At 37.7% G+C, this 18,463-nt stretch overlaps 1 protein-coding gene and 1 long non-coding RNA gene across 3 annotated transcripts in view; one reads left to right on the top strand and one right to left on the bottom strand.

The window, feature by feature from the left end:
* LOC144312013 (uncharacterized) overlaps window positions 1-4,255 on the bottom strand; it is a 53,641-nt gene extending 49,386 nt beyond the window's left edge. Inside the window, exon 1 of the mRNA XM_077894333.1 lies at window positions 3,425-4,255. Coding sequence (XP_077750459.1) covers window positions 3,515-4,255 — 741 coding nt within the window. The 3' untranslated portion in view covers window positions 3,425-3,514. The remainder of the gene's footprint in view (window positions 1-3,424) is intronic.
* A 44-nt stretch (window positions 4,256-4,299) lies between these two features.
* Window positions 4,300-18,463, top strand: part of LOC144312059 (uncharacterized) — a 46,963-nt gene continuing 32,799 nt past the window's right edge. Inside the window, exons 1-2 of one of the 2 annotated variants that reach the window (XR_013377476.1) lie at window positions 4,300-4,530; window positions 14,138-14,272. This is a non-coding gene — a long non-coding RNA (uncharacterized LOC144312059). The remainder of the gene's footprint in view (window positions 4,531-14,137; window positions 14,273-18,463) is intronic. The other variant, XR_013377477.1, reaches the window with a different exon arrangement.

The raw sequence follows: 18,463 nt of genomic DNA, 5'->3' as shown, positions 1-18,463 counted from the left end.
GATAGCTGGTACATGAGCTGAGTCACCTTAAAAAAAAACAAAAAACAATGTATTCATTCATGAGAGACACAGAGAGAGAGGCGGAGACACTCTCCGGAGGCACTCTCCGGAGGCAGCGGGAGAAGCAGGCTGATCCCCGGACCCCGGAATCACACCCTCAGTAGAAGGCAGATGCTTAACCGCTGAGCCACCCAGGCATCCCTGAGCTGAGTCACCTTAAAGGAATTTTTACAAGTAAGCATAATGTCAAGATTGGGAGACTCAACTATTTAGGGGGTATGAGTTTTATTTCTGGCAAAGAACCAAAATAGGAAGTGGGTGGCAAGACGTTAACCATTATCTATGTCATAAAACTTAATAATGTTCCTCAAGGGCCCACCAAAGAACATATGCTTTTATCCCCTAATAACATGTAGGATGACTGCTACTGAGCATTTATGACCAATAAAGAAAGACCGGCAAGAATAGGACAGTTGAATGTGAATACACAACAACATGAATAAACAAACAAGCAAACATGTAACCTGTTCCTTTCCTATCCTGACTCCTTCACTTATTTCAATTCTAGAAAAATAAGGTGTATGCCTGTAATGTAATCCAGAGCAGGAAGACATGAGTGTTCATGACAGTTGTCAGTAGTTGAAGAAAAATTAAGACATTTATACCCTCTATGAATTCAACCTATTTAATAAGCTATTTATAACAACAAAAATAATATACAGAAAACTCAGAGTACTAAATTTTATAATCTTCTTGAAATCAGTATTTTAACATTTCTAAACTCACTTTTAATGGTTTGAAAAAGATTTATGTTAATAACATTTTCTCTAGCTAAAAAACAAAACTACAATTCTTACACCATTGTTATAATTATGTGGTTTAGCCTTATACAAGGAGGATCATCAAAATAATTTAACAGAAAGGCTAAAGTTAAAAAACAAAAAAGAATGACTAACAGTCAAGATAATAGTTTATACATAGATGGCATTTCTCACTTTTTTCTTGATATGGAAGAAAAATAATGAGGCATGACTATTTGCTGGAAGTAACTCCATAAATACATCATTAGAATAGAAATCATCATAGTTACAATAACATAGTATTAATTAGTATATATTTGTATACATTATTACATAATATTTATTATGTTGTAGTATTATAAAATAAATACATAATATTATATTAGGTCAAGGTTTATCATTGCATATCTGTTATAATAAAGAAATGTTTACTGTGGACTACTATGTAACATGATGCTATTAACAGAATCACATTTATGCCTAAATGATCACAAAAAATTGGAAGCAGAGCCCAATCCATCTGGGTTATTTGACATCAGCTCTTCCTTAATGTTCTACATTTGTTTACCTTCTTTGTCACTTGAGATTTTGATTGATTTTCTAATAAAATATACATTTAATAAGAAAGGACAACAGAGTAAATTTAACATGCAATATCCCTAATCAAGAATATCTGTGTGTTTATAGGGGAAAGGGAGTAACTTACTAGCTGGCCACATTTCCTGATATAGCTTTCTTTGTTGTTTTTTACAGAGTAATTGAGTTGACCAGAAACCATGTGTCCGGGCAAGACTTACTAACATGCCACCCTTTCTGTAGATGAACAGGGAGCTAATTTTCCAGTGGGAATACCAAATGTTAATATATACAGTAATGTTCCTCTGGAGAAGATTCTCCTGGCTATGTGTATTTTTGTGGAGAATGTAAAGCAAGAGGGCAAGGAGTACTTTCTTCCACGCTTTAGACTTCCATTTAACATTTATATTCCTGAACCTAAACACTTCTCTCATTATTTCGCCTGATAATCCTAAATCTGAAGTTTCTCAGATTTTAGTTCTTCAGAAAGAAAATCCAGACACCATAATGGTGTAGGTAGAATGAATACTATCTAGTTAATTCTAAGAGCTTTCAAAGGAACATACAAGTCTGACTGCTCCCTCTGGAACAATCCTTCCATTTTTAGACTTAATAATAACATCTGCCTTCTGAGATGCCAGGGGGACTTAAAGGTATGCATTTTTCAAGTGTTGATATCATTCTCTTCCTCTCTATTTTATGTTCTTTTTTTTTTTTTAAGAAAGTTGTATAACTCTGAGAGTGTGGATGGTAGACCCAGCTGTAGAGACCCATGGCAAGAAGAAAGAGGCTGAAAGAAATGAGCTTTTCTACAACCCTACTGTAAAGACACATTGTGCCATTATTTAACATTTAATGTTCTATGCTTTGTCATAAAATCAATATTGATATCAGAGGTAACTGCTAGAAAGTTTTAAAAATCAGATGAAATCTTAAGGAACATATAGTCCAATGCCTCCATTTTATAGAAAGAACAATTAAGCTTCAACTCTTAAATACTAAGTGTTCATAAGTAGATTTTCATGGTTCTTCTACTCAATGTATTGTAGAGTTGTGCAGTACAATACATTATAGAGTTCAGTGTAATGTATGTACTCTAGAGCTTGCATCTAATGAATATATTATTTTCAGTAAAGTCTACTTGGTTTCGTGTAGTTTTCTTACCTATTAGACAAAAATTACACTTCAATCTCTTATTAATGGGGAAAACCTAATCCCTTTTCACCTGTGAATATTCATATTGAGCTAAATATATTTATTTAGAAAAGATGAATGTCTGTCACCAATATAACCATAATTTGGAAGAATAATGATGCAAATGAAATGCATTTTAATGAAAAAATAGTTATAATTCTGGATTAAAGAAAGTAATATTCTGTTCCAATTTGTGCCATTAAGTAAATAGCTTTGTGGTTTAGGACAAATGACTTAGTCTCCCTCGTCTTCATTTTCCTCATTGGCAAAACTTCCAAGCTGAAAACAATCTAGTCCTTTACCCTTTACTCACAATTTTTCTGCATGTAAGTTTCTTATAATTAAGAACTTTTCATAGGATTTACCATTCCATTTTTTTCCCTCCCACCATTTAGGTAATGCTGTTTCTTACCATTTAGAAACAAAGGTAGTTTTACCAAGGTAACACATACTCAGTGTCCAATTTACTATAACATTATGTGATGTTTTCTGTCTCTTTAAGAAAATTTTTATTAAGTTCTAGGGACTTTCCATTGTTTTAGATACTTTCTACAAACCACAACAAACATGCTTTTGAATTCATTCTAAAAGAACACCTGAAAAAAAAATATTGTGATTTGTGATTAGAGTTTTCAAATGAATGACTCAGGGAATACCATTAAGAAAAGAGTAATACAGTAATATGCAGGGGCGTCTGGGTGGCTCAGCCCAGTCAGCCTCTGACTCTTGATTTCACTCAGATTGTAACAATAATTGTTCTTCAGGTAGAATAAGAAGACTATAAGGCCTAGAGATAAAACCCAATAGCATAGAGAGAGGGGCAAGATGGTGGGAGAGTGGGGTCCCCAACTCACCTGGCCCCACAAACTTCCGTAGATGACCTTCAAATCATCCTGCAAATCTATGAATTCGGCCTGAGATCTAAAGAGAGACCAGCTGGAATGCTACAGAGGGAAACGTTTAAACTTGCAACAAGGTGGGAAGGTGAAGAAAAAATGAAAGAGAATCAAGTTTGGCCCAGGCCTCCGGGCCGCCCGGGCGCTCAGCAGTCTCCCATCTGCTCGGGTCGGGCAGGGCTCCGTCGGCGCGTGGCTGTCGGCGTCCCTGGCCGAGGCAACGGCACGGCTCAAGCAGGGCGTCCGTCCGCACGGCCCTTCAGGCCCGCCGAGCCCGTCCCCAGAGGCCGGTGGCGCCTGCGGGTCTTGCGGTGACAGCGGTTGCCACGTGGGCTGCCAAGAAGTGGGTCCGCGGCCAGGAGGGGCCCAGCGGGAGCGGCCGAGGACGCACGAGAAGAGGGCTTTCTGCGGGATTTGCAAGAAGAGCAGAAAGTTCCTGAAAGCGTTTCTGTGGCCGAGGGAAAGGATGCAACCAAGAAAACGACCACCACGTCTTTCCCCTCTAAGCTCCCGCGTTCCCTGGGAAAGGAAGGCCCGGCAGCTCCAGCGGGTGCGGTCGGATCCCCGGTACCGCGGCTGACCTCCTCCCAACGAGGGGCGCTGGTCCCCGTGACCTGGACACGCGAGCAAACCACGGGCTGAGAGAACCCCTGCTCTGGGGTAAGCTGCGGGGGAGCAGCTCAGCTGCCACGGTCGTGGAGGCCGGGCCAAAGCGACACGGGGGAACCCACAGAGGACCTGGCAGACGTCCCTTTGCAAAGCAGCACTTGAACCCAAAGATGCCGACATGCCATTGTGACGTTCATCTTAGTGAAAAGGACATTTATGACCTCTCCTACGCTGTGTATGTGGGGAAAGCTGCGTGTGACTTTTCTTCCAACAGAGAAAGTACAGATATTTGATCGCGGCACACGTGCTCCTGTGTCAGTGCCTCTCCAGACATCCCCGAGCGTTAAAAACCTCCCTTAGACGTCACTCCTGATGGATGGTTACCGAACTAGAGAGACTTGGCACATCTTTTCTTAGTCCTTGGATTCCGATTCAAAACTTGCAGCACAAACCAGGTCAGAGTTACTTTCAGTTAGAACTTATTGCCATTTATTCCTTTTTATGAATTTCTATAGATTATACTCATTTTTTTTATGTTACTAATTGGTCTACAGCCGCAGATATGGGGCTGTCCCGAGTACCTACCTTTTCAAATGACTTGGTAATATGGAAATGGTTCTGTGCATGTTCTTGGAAATACTTGTGTATGTATAGAAGGGAGGGGCTGATTATTTTTCTACAAAGTAATTTATGATTTCTAATTTTCTAATGTGCCTTGGATATGTGCCAAATGATGGGAAAGAAACAGTAAACTTTATGATTCTTAAAAAAAAAAAAAAGAAAGAAAGAAAGAAAAAGAAAAAAAAAGAAAAAAAAAAGAATCAAGTAAGGGAGGGGAACCATGAGGAGCCAGACTAAAGCTGAGCAATGAAAGCCTCCTGGGCAGGAAAGCCCAGCCCTGGAGAAGCGGGAACTTTAAAAATCTGCACTGGAGTTTTCCTGGACAGGAAAGTGCTCAGCAGGGAAATGGGGCAGAATCGCAAGAGGGGCAGGGAAGCCTCCAGATTCCCGGAGTCGCGATAAGAGGAGGGGCGTGGGGTGCGGGGAAGCTCACCACAAATTGCGAGCTGATCTTGCTAAAAGCGTGGAGTGCCACAGCCCCCGGGCATTTGGGAGAAGCCAATCCGTCAGTTAGACAGGCTGTCGCAGGACACAGGTGGCTGAACCCTGTTCCTTGGGAAGAGATGGTTCCCAGGAGCACGGGTCCAGCAGCCCAGGGTCCGGGATCCGAGGGTGCCCAAGCAGGCAAAGCCGTGATCCTGTGTTCCCCCTGGGACAGGCAGAAGTGGGGAGGGCACAGGACAGAGCGAACTCCCCTGCCACCAGGCACCCCCAAGCTATGCACCCACACTGGCCCTGGGAGCATCGAGGCCAGTGCGGACTGGGAGACTGCGGTTCATTACTTGTGGGGAGCTCGGCTCCAGAGCTGGAAATCTGTCACCACTGTGGTTTTCCTCTTTGTTTCACTGCGTGTTGGGGAGAGGCGGTGACTCCAGGGAAGGAAGGCCTCATAGGGTAAACAGCTCACACTAAGCCCGGCACCTGGTGGGGATGGATGGGGCATCTTTGCGCCCGCACACACACCTGAGAATCAGCACAACAGGCCACTCCCACAGAAGCCCAGGTTGAAGAACAGGGGAAGAGCAACTTTACTTTTTTTTTTTTTTTAAGATTTTTTATTTATTCATTTATGATAAAGAGAGAGAGGCAGAGACACAGGCAGAGGGAGAAGCAGGCTCCATGCACCGGGAGCCCGACGTGGGACTCGATCCCGGGACTCCAGGGTCGCGCCCTGGGCCAAAGGCTGGCGCCAAACCGCTGAGCCACCCAGGGATCCCCGAAAAGCAACTTTATTGACCAAGCAACGCTGGAAAGCTCCAGGACCAAGGGAAAATAGTATATAGGACAGAGGGTTCTTATTATTTTTCTTTTTTTTTTCTTTTTTCCATTATGACTCATTTTTTTATCAGACTAAAAACTTCGAATATTTTTCCTCTTTTCCCACCCTAACTACAATATTTTACCAGCTCTTCAATTTTAAGTTTTTTTTTTTCCTTTTTGACTTTCATATTTCAACAATTACATGTCTTAGATATATTTTTCATTTCTGGATTTCCTTCAACATATTCAATTTACTTTTGGGAGATACATGAGATATGGGTTTTTGTCCTGTTCTTTGTTTTTTCTGCTTCATTTTGTTTTACAATGCTGGAAGTTAGTACCTTCTAAAATACAACCAACATACACCCAGAACCAAGTGGAACACTGTGCTGGTTCATTCTGTGAGATTATGTTCTCTCTTCATTCCCATTCTGCCCCCCTATTTTATCTTGTTTATGTTTTGATGGTCAGTGTTGGGGCTCTCTACAAGCATTTCTGATTTATATAAATTTGGGATTGAGTATCTTCAAACATATAGAACTTAATACACATAGAACCAAGAGGATCACCCTCTAAGACTCCTCAGGTAGACAATATTCTCTCTCCACTACCATCCTCACCACCACCATCCCTTCCATTCTTTTTTTTTTTTTAACTCTTTTCTTTACTTTTTTCCCCCCTTTTTCTTTTATCATCTTCTTTGGTTTTGGTTTTTGGCTTTTTATTTTTACTACTTTGTTTTAAAATGTGTTTTTCACTTTAGTGGTCCTTTGTCATATTTTGTTCTGTTCTTCTTTTTTCTTTTATTTTCTGGTCTCTGACCTCTTCAGCATCATCTAGGGTATATTTTACTTAGGTCATGGTTGATATTTTTTACTAAGCCCACTCATACAGCCACACTGCACTGGACAAATTGACTAGGAAGAAGAATTCACCACAAAAGAAAAAAAAAAAAACTCTGTCACAAGGTTACAGAATTTGGACTTAAATATGATATCAGAAATTCAATTTAGAAGTAAAACTATAAAGCTACTGGTGGCTCTGGAAAAAAAGCATAAAGGCCTCTAGAGACTTCATTATGCAGAATTGAGATCTAATCAGGCTGAAATTAAAAATATATTAAATGAGATGCAATCTAAACTAAATGTTCTGACTGCTAGAGTTAATGAAGTGGAAGAATGATTGAGTGACATAGATGACAAGTTGATGGTAAGGAAGGAAGCTGAGGAAAAAAGAAAAAATAAGAGTCCATGAGGAAAAGCTTGATAGGGAAATAAATGATAGTTTGAGAAGGAAGAATCTACATCTAATTGGGATTCCAGAAGAGGCTGAGAGACAGAGAGAGGATCACAAAGTATATTTGAACAAATCATAGCTGAGAACTTCCCTAATCTGGGAAAAGGAAAGGGCATTCAGATCCAAGAGAGAGAGAGGACCTCCCAAAAATCAATAAAAGTTGTTCAACACCTCGACATTTAATAGTAAAACTTGCAAATTTCAAAGATGAATAGACAATACTTAAGCAGCAAGAGACAAGAGATTCTTAACTTATATGGAGAGAGATATCAGATTAACAGCAGACCTCTCCACAGAGACCTGGCAGTCCAGAAAGGGCTGGCAGGATATACAGGGTCCTAAAGGAGAAGAACATTCAGCCAAGAATACTTTATCCAGCAAAGCTCTCATTCAGAATAGGAGAGATAAAGAGCTTACAAGATAGGCAGAAACTGAAAGAATATGCGACCACCAAACCACCTCTGCAAGAGATATTAAGGAGGACCCTGTAGAAGAAAGAGGAAACCCAAAGAAATAATCCACAAAAATAGGGACTGAATAGGTATTATGATGACACTAAATTCATATCTTTCAATAGTAACTCTGAACGTGAATGGGCTAAATGATCCCATCAAAAGATGCAGGGTATCTGACTGGATAAAAAAACAAGACTCATCTATTTTCTGTCTACAAGAGACTCATTTTAGACCTAAGGACACCTCCAACCTGAAAATGAAAGGTTCATTTACCATTCAAATGGTCCTCAAAAGAAAACTGGGGTAACAGTCCTCATATTAGATAAATTAAAGGTTATCCAAAAGACTGTAAAAGAGATGAAGAGGGACACTATATTATACTCAAAGAATCTATCCAACAAGAGGACCCAAAATTATGAATATTTATGTCCCTAATGTGGGAGCTGCCAAGAATAACAATCAATCAATAACCAAAGTAGAGAGATACTTAGAAAATAACATATTAATAGTAGGAGACTTCAACACAGCACTTTCAGCAAATGACAGATCTTCTAAGCACAACATCACCAAAGAAGCCAGGGCGTTAAATGATACACTGGACCAAAGAGATTTCACAGATACATACAGAACGTTCCATCCAAACACAACTGAATACACATTCTTCTCAAGTGCACATGGAATTTTCTCCAGAGTAGACCACATACTGGGTCACAAATCAGGTCTCAACTGATACCAAAAGATTGGGATTATCCCCTGCATATTTACAGACCACAATGCTTTGAAACTAGAACTCAATCACAAGAAGAAATTTTGAAGAAATTCAAGCATGTGGAGGTTAAAAAACATCCTGCTTAAAGATGAATGGGTCAACCAGAATATGAGAGAAGATTTAAAAAGATTCATGGAAACTACTGAAAATGAAGATACAGCTGTTCAAAATCTTTGGGATACAGCAAAAGTGGTTCTAAGAGGGAAATACATCACAATGCAAGCCTCCATTAAAAAACTGGAAAAAGCTCAAATACACACGCTAACCTCACACCTAAAGGAATTGGAGAAAGAACAGCAAGTAATGTGCAAAAGAATGAAACTAGACCATTCTCATACACCAGACACAAAGATAAACTCAAAATGGTTGAACAATCTAAATGTGAAACAAGAATCCATCAAAATCCTAGAGTAGGACATAGGCAACAGCCTTTTTAACTTGGCCACAGTAACTTCTTATAAGATACATCTATCAAGGCAAAGGAAACAAAAGCAAAAAAATGAACTATTGGGACTTAATCAGGATAAAAAGCTTCTGCACAGCAAAAGAAACAATCCACAAAACTAAAACACAACCTAAAGGATAAGAGAAGATATTTGCAAATGACATATCAGATAAAGGGCTAGTATTCAAGATCTATAAAGAACTTATCAAACTAAACACCCAAGAAACAAACAATCCAATCATGAAATGGGCCGAAGACATGAACAGACATTTCCCCAAAGAAGACATACACATGGCCAAGAAGCACATGAGAAAATGCTCCACATCACTTGCCATCAGGAAAATACAAATCAAAACCACAATGAGATACCACCTCACACCAGTGAGAATGGCACAAATTAACAAGGCAGGAAACTACAAATATTGGAGAGGATGTGGAGAAAGGGGAGCCCTCTTGCACTGTTGGTAGGAATGCAAACTGGTGCAGCCACTCTGAAGAACTGTCTGGAGGTTCTTCAAAAAGTTAAAAATAGAGGAACCCTATGACCCAGCAATTGCACTACTGGGTATTTACCCCAAAGATGCAGATGTAGTGAAACGCTGGGACACCTGCATCCCAATGTTCATAGTAGCAATGTCCACAATAGCCAAACTGTGGAAGGAGCCTGGGTGTCCATCGAAAGATAAATGGATAAAGAAGATGTATACAATGGAATATTACTCAGCCATCAGAAAGGATGAATACCCACCATTTGCTTCAGCATGGATAGAACTAGAGGGTATTATGCTGAATGAGAAGTCAATCAGAGAAGAAAAATCATATGGTTTCACTTATACGTGGAATATAAGAAATAGTGAAAGGGATTATAAGGGTAAGGAGAGGAACTGAGTGGGAAAAATTAGAGAGGGCAACAAACCACGAGAGACTCCTAACTCTAGAAAAGGAACAAAGGGTTGTGGAAGGGGAAGTGGGCAGGGGGGTGGGAGTAACTGTGTGATGGGCACTTGATGGGATAAGCACTGGGTGTTATACTATATGTTGGCAAATCAATCTTCAATAAAAACAAATGGGAAAAAATAACCAATAACATAACTGAGTACTTCCAAGAAGTCCAATGTGACTTTTGCATGGCGTATAAAGGCTAAGAGAAGAGAAGAAATAAATATAAAGTGATGGCTCTTAATAAGTGGTTCTCAAGCCAGGAGCCCTGGCATCAGTATCCCTTTTGGTCTTATGTATGATATATTTTCAATGACTATTTATTAATTCTTTCAAATTCAAGAGTGGTTCTAAAAGAAATTCTAAAAAATTCTCTGAGTCTACGTCCTATTTATTTTGGACACGTATAGGAATATTTTTCCTCTGTGGTAAAATACAAAGATTTGTTATCTTTATCATCATCATCATCATCATCATCATCACCATTGTCATCAACATCATCATCATCATACTATCATCTTCATCACCATTATCATCATCATCATAACTTTATGCTAGTAACATCTGTAGAAAAATGTTTAAGAAATTATAAAGAAAAAGAATCACTTTTGAATTGAGTGCAGCCTAGTAAAAGTCTACAACCTTAGAGTATGTTTCTTTAAGTAGATGCAAGAATGGAGCCTACACAAATGTTTGAATAGGATAACCTAGTTTCTAAAAAGAAATGTGTTCATAACCAAGGAAAATGAGCACATGATTAATAGTAAATAAAAATAGATTCCAATGTTTTACGAGCCATTTTTAAATATTTACATAGATCTGTATAGTGCTTAATCATGATATCACGAACTAGTTGATCAAATACCTGTGTTTATGGCTGTGTACATATGTGGGGGAGGAGGAGAGTAAGAAGACAAGAAAAGAAGGACAGGAGAGAGGAAAGGGTAAAGAAATCAACACAAAAACCTTGGATCATCTATTTCAGGAAACCAGCACTTTCTTGTCAATGATACTAGTTGGCAAAAGCTAGTCCTTCATGTTTGTCATTGATATGCTAAGGAATTTACAAGGAAAAGTTATAAGTTGAACTGGAGAAACAGAGTCTGCCATGGGGTTTGCACATTTTCACTATTTAATGATAAAACTTTTAAAAGAAACTTAAGGCATTTAAAATAATCCCTAATACTTTATTTTAAAGATAAATTTAAATAAACAAGGAGAGTTCAGACTCCATTCTATTTATGTTTCAACGCAAAATAAACAGAAAGAAGCTAAAAACTATAATCATTACTTGGATGGAGAATAGCGAAAATGTTGAATCTTTTATCCTTATCAAATTCTCTGATGAAACTAATACAAGAAGATGTTAATAGCCTCCTTGGTCATGATCATCATTAATGTGTATGCTGATTAGAGAATTCAAAAAAGACATAGTTCTTATAAGATCATACCATCTAAGTGTTCAAATCATTTGGTGCAAATACACAACTTACAGAAAAGTGATGCAAAGGCTTCATTTGTTATTATTCACATGGGATTTAAGAGTTACTAAGAGTTCCTCAAGGTAATTAAGGTCAACAATTTTGTTTAACTAGGAAAATAAAGTTAGGATAGCTTCTTGAAACATTTAACTGTAGTTGCCTTTCTGATTTTACTATGTCGCATTTATTCTTATCCTTCATGCATTCTGAATCTGTGCCATTCTACCAAATCTGCTTTCCAGATCACTAGTCAACAACCTAGCACCAAGTCAACAATTTGGCCATTCATCAGTATTTGATATTATTAACAAATTTCTTTTGAAAAACCTCTCCACGTTTGATATTTCTTTGATCTCCCTTGCCACTACTACTTGACACTCCTCCCTAGACTCTTTTGACTTCATCCTCCAGCCTTTATCTCTTTGCATGGTGTATACTTTCCACTAGCAATCTTTTGTTTTTCTTTCCTTGCAACTACAATATATTGATTGGCAACATCTAAATCTACACCCCCATACACAACTTCATCCCTGATATATATATATATATATAATCTTGCATAATTAACTGACCAGTAGTCATCTTAAATTTTTTTAAGTTTAAAACTATTACATTCTGACAAGTCCAATTTTTATATCACCAATGTAATTCCTTCGTTTGATGACTCTCCCCATTATTCATTCAAGTCAGAAGCCTTGTAGTTTGTCCTTATTCCACTTATCAACTACTCTCATTCCTAGTATCTACCTAATCAAAAGGTACACTAATTATTTTTCCTTAAACCTATGGATTCTTTTCTTCCCTGCTCTCCAATAATCACAATTTCTACCAAAGCCTACTATATCATATAAATTCATCAATCTCTTTTCCACATCTTAACAGAGTGATTTTTCCAAAGTGTAATTATAATGAGAAGCCCTGCAAAAAAAAAAAAAAAAAAAAGTGTGTAAAACCTGTATTGCCTCCCCAAAACCTTAAAGATAAAATAACAATCCTTTAGCATAGTACTTAAGAGACTTCATGATATAATTTCTGTCTTAAGTTAAAAAACAGCAATTAAAGTTCCTGTTGTTCACTTCATTACTATTTAGTCATGTTAAAGTTTCTTTCCTAAATAGGTTACCCTATACGTCTTTGGATCTTTGAACCTTTTACTTGGGAACATCTTTTTTCATCTGATATCACCTATTAATTCTTTAGATTTCATATTCACATTCACCTTTGGGAAATTTTTTGATATCCAAAATCTGGAATAAGAGTTTCCTATCATGAAAATCATAAAGGATTTGATTATCTGTTAGCTTTGTTGTCTTCTCCCCTATATTTGCACACTTTGAAAGCTTTGGTTTTATAAGCTGTACTAGAAACTCATTAAATATTTATAGAAAAAAATCAGCAGGGTTTAGAGTTTCAGGCTCAACAAGAAAACAAAAGGTATTAGGGCTAGAGTTCACTTTCTTAAACCTGTTCTGAATCTGGCAACCATCCCTTGAGTTAGGCAGGCAGCAATTTTTACTTGATTTTTTAAGTGAAGGAACAAAACCTCAGAGAGATTGAACAATCTTCCTGCAGACATACAACTTGTCTGATATGTGTTCTCATTACCCTTAAGCTAAACAGAAATGGGTGGGAGGAATAGTAGGAATATAAGTACATAATACTGACTGAAGTTTGATTCAGCTCAAGAAAATTTACTGAAAGCCTATGCTTAAAGCAATGTATTTTGGCAATACCTTTTTAATTTTGAAATAAGTTAAATTTATGAAAGAGTTATAGAGTATTATGGAGCTCATATATTCCCTTCTTTGGGCTTCCCTTCATGTTAGCAATTTATATAACAAGGGAATAATTGTCATTCAAAATACTATTAATTAAGCTAAGACATATTATTCAGATTTCACTATTTTTCCCTCATAATGTATTTTCTTTTTTCTATCCTGGAACCCAATCTAGCCTTCCACATTGTATTCTAATCTGAGCCAGCTCCTAATGATTTTGACAATCTTTGACAATTTTAGTGAGTACTAAACAGTTATTTTGTAGAATATTTGTCAATTTGAATTTGTCTGATATTGGTAATCCCTTATTATTTACATGGCATGAAAATTTGTTGACTATATTGCACAGTTTTTTGTAACCTATAAACAAAACAAAACCAAACTTCAAAAATCTATTTCCAATTTCCCCATTATATCTTCTTTTTTTTAAGATTTTATTTATTTATTCATGAGAGACAGAGAGAGACAGAGAGAGAGAGAGGCAGAGGCACAGGCGGAGGGAGAAGCAGGCTCCACGCAGGGAGCCTGAAGTGGGACTCGATCCCGGGACCTTAGGACCATGCTCTGGGCCAAAGGCAGGCGCTAAACCACTGAGCCACCCAGGGATCCCCCCATTACATCTTCTATACCTGTAATATTCCATATGATAGCCATGAAATACATGTGGCTATCTAAATGTAAACTAACTAAAATTAAAATTTTACTTCATCATTTAAAGTAGCTGCATTTTAAGGGCTGAAGGGCAACATGAGGCTACACACTTTGTACTGGACAGTAGAGACTATAGAACATGCTAATCATCACAGAATTTGAGCAGCACTATCCCTGGACCATGATTGTACAACAGAGCCTTCACATTCACATAGACATATTTTCTGGGTTATTGCTATAGACTGAATGTTTGCATCCCCCCAAAATTCACATGTTGAAACCTAATCCCCAGTGTGATGATATCTAAAGATGGGGTCTTTGGAAGGTAGCTATCACATGAGAGTGACCAGTACCTTTTTTACAAAAGGGACCCTAGAGAGTTCTACAGCCCCTTCAGCCACATGAGGACACAGAAAGAATAGAGTTTATGATTCAAGAAGTATGTTCTCACCAGACATGAAATCTGCCAGTCTCCACCCTGGACATCCCAGCCTCCAGAACTGTGAGAAATTTCTATTGTTTATAAGCCATTTAGTCTATGGTATTTTTGTAGCAGCCTGAACAGAAGACAATTTCTTCACAAATTAAGAAACAATGTTAGTTTTGTTAATAACTATGTAGATCTCTCAATTATAAATTATTATTTCTTTTGTCATTTATCGATATAATTTAGTCAACAATCCTTTGCTTAACTTAGGCAATCATAGAAAAAATAGGTACTTATATGCAGAGGATGCTATTTTAGTTCTTTATATACATTATCTTATCAAATTCTCACAACTCCATGAATTAGGCACTAAGAAAGTCTCATTTCCACAAGAGGAAACTGAAGAAGAAAGTTGTCCAAAGTCATAGTCAGTAAATGATATGCCCAAGATTTATCTCTGCTCTTGACCATTTTTGTATGCTATACCACCTGGTATGCCAATTTCTTTCTTGCCTTTTTTTTCCTTTTATGTTAGATTACTATTTCAACTTTCTGTATATATCCTGGGAAAATTCCTAAAATGCATACCAGGAATATTTGTTGTTCTATGCTGTTTGGGGCATGTAGAAATCAATAAAAATAAAAGTCATCAGTTGTTAGTTATCACCCTAGTTATTCTAAGGAATACTTTTTAAGTTTAACAGCATAATGTAAATGTTCACTTGGTTTTAACAGAATCTGAGAAGATTTAGAAAAAATTAAGTTTTGAGCAGGAAGTAAGCTTATTTAGGTAAGTACTGACGGTTGCTTTAAAATAGTCTTGAAGGGGTACTTGGGTGGCTCTGTCAGTTAAGTATCTGCCTTCAGCTCAGATCATGAGCTCAGGGTCCTGGGATCAGCCCCATGTCAGGCTCCTGGCTTAGCAGGGAGCCTGCTTCTCCCTTCCCATCCTGCTCATGCTCTCTCTCTCTCTCTCTCTCTAAGATAAATAAAATCTTTTTTAAAAAATAAAAATAAGATAGTCTTCCAGAGAAGTAAGAAATAAATTATACTGTTCTGATTGAAAGGGAACTAGAGAATGAGGTTTGCTTCCAAAGTCCATCAAGAAGGCTGTGATTTGTTGCATGTTTTCTTGTATTATTTCCTTTCTCTTTTTGTAAGATTGTGTTTATTTGTTTCAGAGAGAGAGCATGCACACCAGCAGAGGAGGAGCAGAGGGAGAGAGAGACAATCTCCAGGAGATCCCTCATGGAGCACAGAGGCAGACTTGGGGCTGGATCCCACCATTCTGAGATCATGACCTGAGCCCAAATCAAGACCCTTAATTGACTGAGCCACTCAGGGGCTCCTGTTACTTCCCTTGTAAATGAAAATGCATTCTTGTCCTTAGGTATGGACTTGACCTTAGCATTCCCCAAAGTTAAAGTAACATCCAGCTCACTTATTTAAAGAGTGTCCAACCAGACCTTGGGAAGAAAATGTCATTGATTTATCTACCATCTCAATTTAATGGAAGCAATAGTGGACAACAGTGAATTGGAAAATGATAATTAATGTTAATGATAATTCACATTATTGTGCCTGGCAAGACTTAAAACTATAAATTAATAAAATATTTAGGGGCAACTGGGTGACTTAGTTGGTTAAACATGGTACTCTTGATATGGGCTCAGATCATAAGCTCAGGGTCTTGGGATTAAGCACTGAGTTGGGCTCTCTGCTGAACATGGAACCTGCTTGGGATTCTCTCTCTCCCTCTCCCACAAACTCTGTCTCTCCCCTCCCCCAAAAAGTAAATAATAAAATATTTCATTTTATTTAAAAAAATATTTTTATTTTATTTATTTATTTATTTATTTATTTATTTATTTATTTATTTAAGACAAGGAGTGTGCAAACGTGAGCTGAGAGAAGGATAGAGGGAGAGGGACAGTGAGAATCTCAAGTAGATTTAGACTCCCTGCTGAGCAGACAGCCCAAGGAGGGGCTTCATCCCAGGACCCCAAAATCATTTCCTGAGCTGAAATCAAGAGTTGAAGTCTTAACCAACTGAGCCACTCAGGTGCTTCTTAATAAAATATTTTTAATTCACCACTCCCCAAAGTCATTTTCATTTCATTAAAACTGTAGACCTCTCAAATGCTCAAAATTATTTCACTCCAAATTATATAGAGTATTCTTGGGTTAGATAGTTGAACTAATCATAAGCAGTCATATTCAGAAATTAAATTAAATTTCATCTGTTCTGGTGGGTATTTCAAAATTTGTGATGCTCCATCTCTGGGTAAGATAACATTTTCCCTATTTCTTCTGTTCTGCACTTTATTTGTACTTTACTTTGTTGATGCCCTCTTCTAATATCTTCTATGCATTTATTTTCTTCTTCCTCCTTAATGGGAGGAAGACTTCCTGATAAACTGTAAATCTCTAGTAGTTTTTATCTTACAGCCACTGCACTTAACTTTTTGCTATGTTCCCTTCTTTCTGCCAACTACTGATGGAGCTTACTTCCTCCTCTCCCTCCCTTGCCCCTCCAAAGTAATCCAGGAGACACAAAGTGCTTGCTCAGCCTATTAAACCAGGACATCAATTTTTTAGTGCTCAATAATGAAACAGGCTGACTCTGCAAGGAAACTATAAGGAATTGCCCTGCTAACCCTTGCCCAGCTCATCTACATTTATTGATGATAACATACTATTTCATAATATTTTCTTGAGGGAGAGTGTAGTAACACTAATGCTCCAATTTTAGGAAACTGAATTAAATGCCATATAAGCTATATAAAATCAGTGATTTTATTATCATATCATTAATGACTACCCTCTCACTGCATGAACATAAATATTTCATCATTAATGTTTGGATTGGTGTGCAAGCTAATTTGCAATATAACTTTTCATCACTGGAAATTTTCTATTACCTTTACACTTAATTTTAGAAAGTATAAATTTTGGATAAAAACATGTAGTTTGCTATTTCATCCCCTAAAAAGACATAATCTAGAAAGTAGATTATAAATATCTTCCATGGTAGTCATCACTTCCAAAACTTCAAATTTTTCATAAATTATTCCTTAATTTAAATGATTAGGGGTCAGCACCACTTCCAAACTAAGCTAACAATTGTGGCAAAAGCATCATATAGACCAATGTTGCATTCGAGTCAATATTCTTTCTTAAAAGGTGCCACAGGTTAAGTGAGGCAGTTGGCCTTCATTGGATGATCCATTCATGTCTTCAGTAATCCAGGGTATTCATTTCTCCTTACATTTTTTATTATATGTATTTTATTTTTTTAATTTTGAGCTAAAAGATTGACATTCTTTCCTTTTTCATTTTCAGTGATGTTAATTCAAGTTTTAGATTAATTATTTTTTTTTTATTTTCAAACCACTTGCTTTTCTTATGCATTTATCTTAGCCACTACTGTGGTCATTTAGTGCAAGAGAAAAAATAAGCAAGTGTCTAATTTGGAATGTATTCAAACTACCACTCTCAGCTTTTTATCAAGGATGTTATCATAAATAACAGTCTTCTTCCCTTGATTTTCACACACTATGCTCCTTTCTGTGACATGTGAAGTACATTCGTTGGCAGAAACTAAGCAGGAAAATATAGCTTGCCTGGAGGAAATGCAGCAGTGCAGAATTCACTTGTGACCCATTAATTGACCCCCAATAAATCTAGTTGCTTTCCACATTTGATTTCTTCTTAAAATATATTCCTCCTCTGACATCTAAGACAATATATTCTCCTATTTTCAATATATTCTCCATCACTGTTGTTTGATCCCTTACTCTATTTTTCCATCCTCCTATCTACCCTGTAAATGCAAGCGTTTTTCAGAGATATAGCAAAATAATCTCCATCTTCCTGCTGCCCACAATCTCACCAGGACACCCACAACTCACAGTTGCACATGCCTTCAATTATCATCTACATACTAGAAAATCCTAGATCCCTAATTCTTTTTTTTTTTTTTAATTTTTTTTTATTTATGATAGTCACACACACACACACAGAGAGAGAGGCAGAGACACAGGCAGAGGGAGAAGCAGGCTCCATGCACCGGGAGCCCAACGTGGGAATCGATCCAGGGTCTCCCGGATCGGGCCCTGGGCCAAAGGCAGGCGCCAAACCGCTGTGCCACCCAGGGATCCCCTAGATCCCTAATTCTTGACAGCACTTACCCCCAAGCTTTATGCTCATTTGGTAACTGCTTACCAAACACCTCTATGGCCACATCCCATCGCCATTATATTACAG

The sequence above is a fragment of the Canis aureus genome, chromosome 4 (genome assembly GCF_053574225.1).
Source record: "Canis aureus isolate CA01 chromosome 4, VMU_Caureus_v.1.0, whole genome shotgun sequence".
Lineage (NCBI taxonomy): Eukaryota > Metazoa > Chordata > Mammalia > Carnivora > Canidae > Canis > Canis aureus.
Note: the sequence above shows the minus strand (reverse complement) of the source record. Positions and strands in the feature narration are given on the sequence as shown.